Source organism: Phoxinus phoxinus (assembly GCF_949152265.1).
Source record: "Phoxinus phoxinus genome assembly, chromosome: 20".
NCBI classification, from domain to species: Eukaryota; Metazoa; Chordata; class Actinopteri; order Cypriniformes; family Leuciscidae; genus Phoxinus; species Phoxinus phoxinus.
This window is the reverse complement of record NC_136895.1, coordinates 21487156-21498047: the sequence shown is the minus strand read 5'-3', so window position 1 is coordinate 21498047 and position 10892 is coordinate 21487156. Positions and strand designations below refer to the sequence as shown.

The following is a 10892-nucleotide window of genomic DNA, read 5'->3' as shown; positions in this document are numbered from 1 at the left end:
TATGCGGAGATCTTGGTTATGTCAAAACCGTAACCAAGCCGTCCCCGCAGAACACATTTTCTGCGCCGCTTTTCCATTGTGCGCTAAACAGACAACTTTGACCGTTGCACTCATGTCTCGCACAATTAAATACGAGAATTTAAATACAATTAAAAGTATTTTTTTTCACAGACAGAGTGAAAAGACTATCAGTCAAAGCTCATTGGCCATCAAACGTTTTGAATTGTAGATCAGAGAAATCAAAATTTTCTCAGGCGAGCATGCCACTTAACTCCCCTAACTACCTCAAATTTGGGACTACAGTGATTATAAAAAATCTTGCTTGCCACCATTAGTTACAAAACGTTCTCACATTTGTCTGTAGCTTCTACGGCTGTCCTGTTAAATTATATCCAGGCTATATTCTATGATTGCTTATTGCAATATCAATAAAAAATACTCAATATCTGCAGGTTGGAGTTTCTCATTGGTGAAAGGTGCTTTTTGTTAAAACTGCATTGGCCAATCAGCGCTAACCAAATGTAGATTTAAAAATCTTGCTTTCCCCTTGTTAATTAATTTCATGGAAACAGACACCAGTGATTTTGCCAAGAGATCTCTCGTATTTATTTTAACATTTTATATAAGACATATAGGAGGAAGAGACTATAGACAAACATAGGTCTCTTTATAATCCTGACCAAGGGAAAAAAACTACATCACCATAAGAACACATACATTACCAGAGAAACATGTGGTTCCCATTAACATAGGAATGTATATCCAATCCCGGTGGAAACAATACACTGCATATACTTTCAGTCTCTAACTCCAGCACAAACTCTCTCATGCAGTCTAGCTTATCACAAAGTCTCCCAAAGTCTCTCTCTCCCACATCTTCAAAACAGTATGATTCACAAAATACAATGATTATGAATGTATAAAAAAAGTATAACACAGATACTTTCTGATTTTAAATATTAACATAAAGTAATAATAATACTAAAAACAATATTAAAGGGGGGGTAAAATACTTAGTTTCAGTCAATCTCATGTTAATCTTGAGTACCTATAGAGTAATAGTGCGTCCTTCATATCTCCAAAAAGTCTTTAGTTTCATCATATTTATAAAATAAAAATACAGCTTTCCGATTCTATCCGGAAAAAGCCGAGGTCCTTGATTCTGGGCGTGGGCGGAGCTATAGAGTCAAGCGGGAGCAGCTTGAGCCAGCAGTAACACTGGGTTCTTTGGGAAGCTGAACAAGGTAAACTTTCCCTCACATCCCAAAACACACTTTTTTGGAGACATTCTTGACATCAACCATTCCTATTTAGCGCTGCAGATGATGATTTCCGGTAGTAACGCGTCGATGAGCGCGGTCTTTCTCTCCTCTGGTCGACGTGTGCGTGAACGCGCTTTTCCGAGAGCAATGCTCATATAAGGAGTTCCACTCTGGTCTACGTCATTAGATCTACGATAGAAAAAAACCAGTCGAAACGTGTTGCAACCCGGAAGTATGATTTTCAGCACAGAAATTCTCTGTTATTCGTTCAAAATAACTTTTCAAACTTTGGCCATTATTAGCATGAGAATCCATCTCTTTAACACTGTAAACAACTCTGAATATATGAAACACCATTGTACCCCCCCTTTAAATGCTGAAATTTCAGTCTTCACCATACATGTAAGTCATTCCTTTAGACTAGCAGAAGATGGAGCAGAAGACTAGCAGAACACGCCTCGTTAAGCTTGGAATTAGTTTTTTCCCACCTTGTTTTTGGAAATAACGTATGGAACGCCACTTAAAGTCGTACATTCGACCTGTGAACTCGAGGACCATCCATCAACTTCCAATGAACATAAACATAAAAATAAACTTTAATGAACTTTAAAGTCTGTGGCGAGCACGATGAGGTCGAGGGCCGTGGAAGGACGGCGCGAGGCCGGTGGCGTGATTGATAATGAGCGACACGTGCGCGACGCACTGGTCTCGTATCTCTCGCAGAAGCATAAAAGGAGGAGCGACGACAGTGGTGATCGAGAGAGGAACAGGCCTGATTTTATGTTGTGTTTTTATTTCTGTTTTGTTGCTGGCTTATACTTATATTTTTGTATAAAAGTGTTGAATGTTCGCCGGTCCCCGCCTCCTTCTCGAATTACACAAAACACTTGTTACAACTAACAGTAAACAAATATATACACACCTTTTCAGGGGGTGCTTAAAAACGAATAAACTTTAAATCCATAAAAGGACTCGATGCTGTATTTAGCATACAGAAAATGTGCATAGTACACATAGTACATACTGGATACTGCAGAAATAGTGAGAGTAGTATAATAGTATCCCATTTCGAACACAGCCATCATCTCACTGACCTATATAAATGACTGGATTGCTCAAGACATCATAAAAAGTGACTAAATGTATATGTAAACACTCACAGCTACATGTGGTTAAAAGTATATTTAAATCCCTCATTGAATATAGAAATGATTATATGTGTCACGCTATACCAGGACAGGAGACCAGAATACAATTTAAACTCAAACTTTATTTATACACGTGTGCAACCCCAAGAATCCCTGGAGGCAACTGAAGGTCAAACTCAAAAGGTAATGAGCTTAGAGTCTCTTGGAATACTCAAACTCAGGAATAGTCTTTGAATACTCGAACTCACGAGATGCATGAAACATAGATGCCGAACTCAGGAGAGATCTTTGAATACTTGGAACTCACGAGATGCATGAAACATAGATGCCGAACTCAGGAGAGATCTTTGAATACTTGGAACTCACGAGATGCATGAAACATAGATGCTGACTCAGTAGATACTAGATCACCGTAGATACTGGAATCATCTCGAGAGAGGAAACCTGGAATCTCTCGCCGAAGACCTTTGGAACCAGTGACAGATAACCAAACTAGACCCAGAACATAACATCAAGTCACATTAATACCCGGCAGTGAGAGCATGTGAGGGAACTGAATATAAAGGCTGGTGATGCGGTAAAGATGAGGAGATGGGATTCAGCTGCGGTGATGAGGGAAGTGAGTGCAGGTGTGGATCCAGGGGGATGCTGGGAAATGTAGTACATGACAGGGCCAGAGAAAACCAGGGAAACCGTGACAATATGAACATGCTTATATTTGATTATATATTTTTTTAATAGGAATAATGTAATCATTCAGAAGGATATTTATATATTTATATATTGAAGAGACTAGAGATTCTGACCCCAACCCTTCACTGTCATGCTAGCAAAAAGCCATAGAAATTAAGCTGATCTGTGTCGTTCTTGTTCTGATTCCATGTCAAGTCAAGTCAAGTTATCTTCATTTATATATATAGCGCTTTTAACAATGTAGATTGTTTCAAAGCAGCTTTACAGTAATAAACAGATAATTTAAATGGTCCACATTGCCTGACTAGAACAAATGCTTTAAAATGTATTTTGGGTTTATATATGATACTGGATATGAAGGGTAAAACAGTGAATGTTGTTTGAAATATAAGTGAAATATAAGTTATTAGGCAATTAGAAGCTCTATTGGGAAATTTAAAACATTAAAATACCACAACGTATCCATAATACTTCATTTGCATCTGCATTTCATAATTATAAACTATGTTGTCGAATTACATTGATCTGAAACACATTTGAAACTGCTGGTCATAAAGATGAACTTCGTTCACTTTGATTACTTTAGATCATGTTTCTTTGTTCCGTCTCTTGTAGCAGCTGGTTACAGCAGACTTATATTAAAGATACTGCTTGATGCATTATCACATTTGGTGCGGACGCAGTGTTGCTGGATCTGAAGGTGAACTGCTTACTCCGATTTTAGACATTTGTTTTTTTTATGATTGCGTAGAGAATTCAACCAAGTGAACCTTTCTCCACACTGAAGGCAGTGATACGGCTTCTCTCCAGTGTGGATTTTCATGTGACTCTTACAGTGTCCTTTTTGTGCGAAACTCTTCCCACACTGATCACATGTGAAAGGTTTCTCTCCAGTGTGGACCCTCTCGTGTGTTTTCAGATGTCCTAAACGACGGCATCTCTTGTCGCAGTGTGAACACTTGTAAGGTTTTTCTCCAGTGTGGATTCTCTGGTGCCGTTTCAGTTCAAGACCCTCAAAAAAGGTCTTCCCACAATCAGAGCACATAAAATTCTTCACACCACTGTGTCTTTTCTGGTGTCGTTTTAAAGCACCCGGCTTACAAAAACTCTTTCCACACAAAGAACATACATGAGGCTTCTCCTTTGCATTAACTTTAATGTGGCTCTTCAGGTTTTCTGCCCTACTAAAGTTTTTACCACACCGATCATAGATAAATGATGTTTCTCCAGAATGAGAACGCTGATGTAATTTTAAAGCGTTTGCCTGTCTAAAACTCTTCCCACATTGATCACATGTGTATGGCTTCTCTCCAGTGTGGATTTTCATGTGTACCTTAAGGCCTGCTTTATGTGCGAAACTCTTCCCACACTGATCACATGTGTATGGCTTCTCTCCAGTGTGGACTTTCATGTGTACCTTAAGGCCTGTTGTATATGCGAAACTCTTCCCACACTGATCACATGTGTAAGGCTTCTCTCCAGTGTGGACATTCATGTGTTCCCTGAGGTTTCTTTTTTTTATGAAACTCTTCTCACACTGATCACATGAGTAGTACAGCTTCTTTCCAGTGTGAACCCCCTCGTGTGTTTTCAGATGTTCTGACTGACGGAATCTCTTGTCACAGTGTGAACACTTGTAAGGTTTTTCTCCAGTGTGTATTGCTGTGTGTTGCGTAAGGGATCCTTTTACTCTGAAGCTCTTCCCGCACTGATCACATGTGAAAGGCTTCTCTCCACTATGAATTCTCATGTGAAATTTAAGACTTTGCTTGTATGGAAAACTCTTTCCACACTGATCACATGTGAAAGGCTTCTCTCCACTATGAATTCTCATGTGAAATTTAAGACTTTGCTTGTATGGAAAACTCTTTCCACACTGAGAGCAGGTAAAATATTTTTTGGCTCTTCTTTTTCCAACAAGCAATTTTCCTCCAGTTTTGACATGATGATGTTTCTCCTCTGCTTCACTCAGTTCTTCACTCTCCTCATTCTCTTCCATCAGGTCTAAAAAGAAAGAAAGAAAGAAAGAAAGAAAGAAAGAAAGAAAGAAAGAAAGAAAGAAAGAAAGAAAGAAAGAAAGAAAGAAAGAAAGGTTTAATTTTCAGTAAATCATAAAAAATAACCCTGATGTAATAGCACAAAGCAGAAATCAAAATAACATGGTAACACTTTACAATACGGCTGCACTAATATGCATTAATTCATGCTTAAAGCTGCAGTCCGGCACTTTTTTGGGTTTAAAAATATCAAAAAAGACATTTTTGAAAAAAAACGTAACCAGCCAGTGTTCAAAACGATCTGCTTGCCTTACCTCGATTCAAAACGGTAAGCTTGTAATAATGATTTTAATTCCAGTGGTACTGGTGGATTTCCGCGGGAATTTCGAGCATGTCTTTGCATCATTACGTCACTTCTGTACACATAGAGAAGGAGTCCCCGGCTAGCGTGTGTGGATGATGGAGGTGGAGATTTAGCTTAGCACTTGGTATGGCGGATCCCGAAAGTTTAAAGCGACAATCACCAGTGACAACTGGAGATTCACCAGTTGTAAAACCCAAAGACTTCGGACTTCAGAGTGGCTACAGAAAAAAAATATTTTTCACGTTTTGACGTGATATAAGCAATCGTTAGATTTAACCAGCATGATAGCTACTGCAATGCTTCCCCCACCCCCCGAATTTGGTCAGAACAAAAGTGAATGTTACTTACTTGTTAAGATGACATTTTCCGATGAAAATTCTAATGTTGACACTTTCAAAAAGTATACTCTGAGATTGCTGATGACAGTACAGTATCCACAGCGACGCGGCAGCCTCAATACATTGTGTTCATCCGCGCTGTTTCATGCCGATTTACTACCCACGCACAGTTAATAATTCCGCGAATAACTGCAATTGCAGATTTCTAACAGAGATGGCGACAAAGAGGAAAAACGACGGACTGCAGCTTTAACTAATAAACAGATAATCATGTGTTAATGTATTACTCATGAAGAACTAAACCATTAATTAATGATTACTGCATCAGCAACTGATAAAGATTCTAAATGATTAATAGATTAAGTAATATATGAATTAATATTAATTGAATGTGTCAAAATGTATTAGTTCCTTAATAACATATTTTATTAACTAATAGTGTAAATTAATGCGTTAATTACCACAATGGGTTGAAGCCATGTACTTCAACTTCGAATTATCTGCTTTAATTAATCATTAGCTAATGATTTGCAAATGTATTATTATGTTATGACTTCAATTGTTGAGTCACATGACTATTAACTAATTGTTAAAGGTAGGGTAGGTCAGAATTGTCTAAAAAAAACTTTTATTAAAATTTGTTTGAACTGTCTTTATATACCAATGCATAATTAAAATGCAAGTACTCTGAAATAGAGAGTATAAAAAAACGAGTGACTCTAGTGTATTTAATCTTCAATAAACACAGCTCATTAATTCCATTCACTCCCGCCTAAAAACGGGTGCGCGACTGCGCGTACGTGGGCAGAGCCAATAATAGAGCTGGTAAGTCCCGCCCCCTCCGTGAAACCCCGCTGGACCTCAAAGTTGAAAAAGCGTCAATGCAAGTGAATGGGAGAAAATAATTATTTTCTGGTCCCGTTTGAATTGTGCCATGAATGTGAACATATGTTGTCTGTGAATTTTTTATATAATCTTTCATGTTACAAGTTTGACAGTATATGGTATGATTCGTCGGCTAGCAGTTGTGGAAAAGACATAACGAGAAAGACTACATGTCGCCTATGTGACGTCACCCCATAAAGTTGACTTACCCGTGGTTTTCGCCAACCTCAACGATTTTGTCCTCTCCCTGAAAGAAGGCGGTGAAGTGCACCAAAGACACAGCCATGTCTAGCGGGATCCGTGAGCTAGAGCCGTGAGCTAGTGGTGTTGACGTTTCAAACGCGCCGAAAGCAGCGAAGAGTTGTAGTCCACAAAGTGCTCTCTCACACAAAGTCTACCCGTATCAAACTTGTACCCGCTAAATTGTAGCATTCTTCACACGAAAGATTATATAAAAAATTCACAGACAACATATGTTCACATTCATGGCACAATTCAAACGGGACCAGAAAATAATTATTTTCTCCCATTCACTTGCATTGACGCTTTTTCAACTTTGAGGTCCAGCGGGGTTTTACGGAGGGGCGGGACTTACCAGCTCTATAGCGGCGGTAGTCATGGCGACGGAGAGTGACAGTCGCGCAAGCCAATCCTGTGATTCGTCCCGAATGGAAATAATGAGCTGTGTTTAATGAAGATTAAACGGTCTAGAGTCACTCGATTTTTATACTCTTTTTATCAGAGTACTTACATTTTAATTATGCATTGATATATATAGAAAGTTTAATCAAATTTGGTAAAAAGTTTTTATATAAATCCTACCTACCCTACCTTTAAGTAATATGTCATTTTGGTTTTGACATCCACACTAAGCCATGATTTCAATTTCCAACCATCTACAACCAAGATTTCACTGAGTCAGATTAACTACCTTGTTGTTCATGCACAGGAATATGTCAGGTTAAGCTTGAGGTCGAGCACTGCTATTTCATGACACTGTGTCGAGACTGGACAAAGACAACAGAATGTCCATTATAATCATTGATACAACACTGGATGCGACTCGACGCTACATGACTAAACCCTGACAGTAAACTGATGCCACACTCTATTCCTGATGTACTCCGAGCTCTTGCGCTACTTCTGTTACGAAGGACAACTGGACTTGCAATGGTCTGTCATGTCCAGACAGCTGGTCTCGTCCAGTTTAAACACAGTGTAATAGCGTCAGGAGTTCAGATTCTGGTGTGCTGATATTTGTGTGCAGCCCGACTTACACATCCTTCAAACACATTCTCTGACATTACACTCACTGCATGTGCAACTGTCAGAACACATAAATAGCATATTAATTAACAATTAGTTAATCGTCATGTGACTCACTCAACAAGTAAAATCATAACATAATGATACATTTGCAAATCATTAGTTAATGACAACTGGAAGTTGAAGTACATTGCTTTGACCAATTGTGGTAATTAACACATTAATTTACACTTTTAGTTAATAAAATATGTCATTAAAGGTAGGGTAGGTCAGAATTGTCTAAGAAAACTTATATTCACATTTTTTTTTAAACTGTCTTTATATACCAATACATAATTAAAATGCAAGTTATCTGAAATAGAGAGTATAAAAAACTGAGTGACTCTAGTGTATTTAATCTTTAATAAACACAGCTCATTAATTCCATTCACTCCCACCTAAAAACGGGTGCGCGACTGCGCGCACGTGGGCAGAGCCAGTAATAGCGGCGGTAGTCATGGCGACGGAGAGTGACAGTCGCGCAAGCCAATCACTTGTTTCGTCCCGGTAGGAATTAATGAGCTGTGTTTTTTGAAGATTAAATACACTATAGTCACTCAATTTTTATACTCTCTTTTTCAAAGTACTTACATTTTAATTATGTATTGGTATATAAAGAAAGTTTAAGCCAATTTGAAAAAAAGTTCTTTAGACAATTCTTACCTACCCAGCCTTTAAGAAATGAATACCGTATGACACATTTAATTAATAACAAATCATATATTACTTAATATATTAACCATATAGAAGCTCTATTAGTTGCTGATGCAGTAATCATAAATTAATGGTTTAGTTCTTCATGAGTCATACATTAAAACATGATTTTCTGTGCATTAGTTAACCGTTAATTGGTTTTATATTTTTTCTGATTTTAAGCTTTTTTTCTTGGAATCAGATATCTATCCAGTTTACAAACTGTTTGTCCTATGTAGGGTCTCAGGCGGCAAACAGGGAAAGCCTTTGATGGATTCACACAGTATTCACAGATAAAGTAACTTTCTTTGCTTTAATTACTAAAAATAGTGCTGTCAGCATGTATTTCATAATCTAGACTGAGAAAATTATACAAATAAAAAACATTATTAATAATTATAACATGCCATTCGAGATGGACTCTAATGCAATTATGTATTTACGGTTTTGTTTGTTACTTTCCTGAAAACGTTTAATTATTCCAGTGAATATGCTGGGTAGGTGATATACTTGTAGACAGATAAACCAGTTGCAGTGAAAGTTGATCTATTTCATGTGTTTTAAAGCCTTGCCAGTTCAAACTTTGTAGCGATTTAAACCGTTCAACTTATTATTCATGCCATTATAACTAACTTTTGAATAGTTTTTAGAAAGTATGCAATGTTTGGTATGTGTGTGATTGGAAATGAATCTCCGAAATGCTGATATTAAAAGAATTAATCATATTTTTATTATAAAAATCAAGACTGAATTGTACACTGCATTGGTGGGAAGAAGATAATATGTTGATTAATGTGAGGGGAGGAGAGCATATTACAACCCCTTTCAGGTCCCATATATTATTTGCTACTTTAACTGTTATTTCACAGCTTTTCTAACTACAACAAAAACACATTCACCATTACCACTGATGAACTGATGAAGTTTGTAATCCTTCAGAATCATTAATGAAGAATCAAGAATAAACACCAACCTCTTTGTTCCTCAGCATCTTCAGGTTCCATTCTGCAGGATTCTGGATCACTCATGTTCTCGCTGGTCAACTCTGTCAACACTCGTAGACTGATGAAAATATTCCAGGATTTATTGGTAATTTCCTGTAGGAGGAGCTTCACTGAAGGTGAATTGCTGCGTGACAGAAACAGATCTGTGAAAATAAAAATAAGTTATTGAAATGTTTTCCTTAATTCACATCTTATTCAAACAAATAGCAATCCGATTGATTTCAACAATTGCCTTTGTTTTAAATGAAAATTAGGATCTTATATATATCTTATCTTATGATATCTTAAATATTTATAAATCTTTATATAGATATCAAAAGTAGTGATCATGTAGTTTGCCTCCGTATGTTGACAGCAACATTGGGTAAGTTACTCTATTACTTATTAATAATTTCTAAATCCTATATCAACAATAAACACAAAGCAGCATTTTGAATACTTTCAAATAAATAAATAAACTGCATATATAACTGACCAAAGTATTGTAAAAGAGGTTGCATTAAAAACATACATTTTAACAGACGGTAAATCCTGAGTTTAAAGGGATAGTTCACTTTAAAATGAAAATTCTGTCTTTGTGTTCAGCAGAAGAAAGAAACTCATACAGGTTTGAAACAACTTGAGGGTGAGTATATGATGACATAAATTTCATTTTAAAGTGAACTATCCCTTTAAATCCACTATTGTTTCATATAGAATTGTTCTGTAGTCTATACAGAATGTAATGCAATTACATCAGAAGCATTTGTAAATTACAGAAAAATTACTTTTTCTAAAAAAACCTTTTTCAAGTGAAAAGTAATGCAATTATTAGTCATTTTAATTCTGCTAAAAGAGTATAAAACTGCTCTGTATTAGTATTATTACTCACAATATGGGAAGAATAAAACTTTCACAGCTCTCAGTCAGAAGAGTTTGGCTCATGGTAATTTTCTTCTTCTTCTTACTGTGGGTCACATACCAGCTTTTTAGGTGCATACCATTTTGGCGCCCCCTCCTGTGCTGGAGAGTAAAGTGATTTCAGGATAGGCACCGTGTACACTATGAGATCTATCCAGCTTATTGTGCAACGCGGAAGTAAATACGATGACGTACTTCCTTGTAATGTGTTAGACTTCCGTTTCGCTAGCCAATAGACGAAGCCATGTTGTGGAAGCAAGCACAAAGCAAGGCCTGACTTCTTATGAGCACATTTTCAATTAT

The 10892-nt window shown here is 37.1% G+C and overlaps 1 protein-coding gene across 1 annotated transcript; it reads right to left on the bottom strand.

Moving 5' to 3' along the window:
- Positions 1-2513: 2513 nt before the first annotated feature.
- Positions 2514-10637, bottom strand: LOC306988400 (uncharacterized protein). The gene is made up of 3 exons (XM_079593364.1): positions 10561-10637; positions 9659-9832; positions 2514-5107 (listed from the first exon to the last, which is right to left on the bottom strand). Exons 2-3 carry the CDS (start codon positions 9711-9713, stop codon positions 3813-3815), a joined length of 1350 nt encoding a protein of 449 aa, XP_079449490.1. The 5' UTR covers positions 9714-9832; positions 10561-10637; the 3' UTR covers positions 2514-3812.
- Positions 10638-10892: the final 255 nt, after the last annotated feature.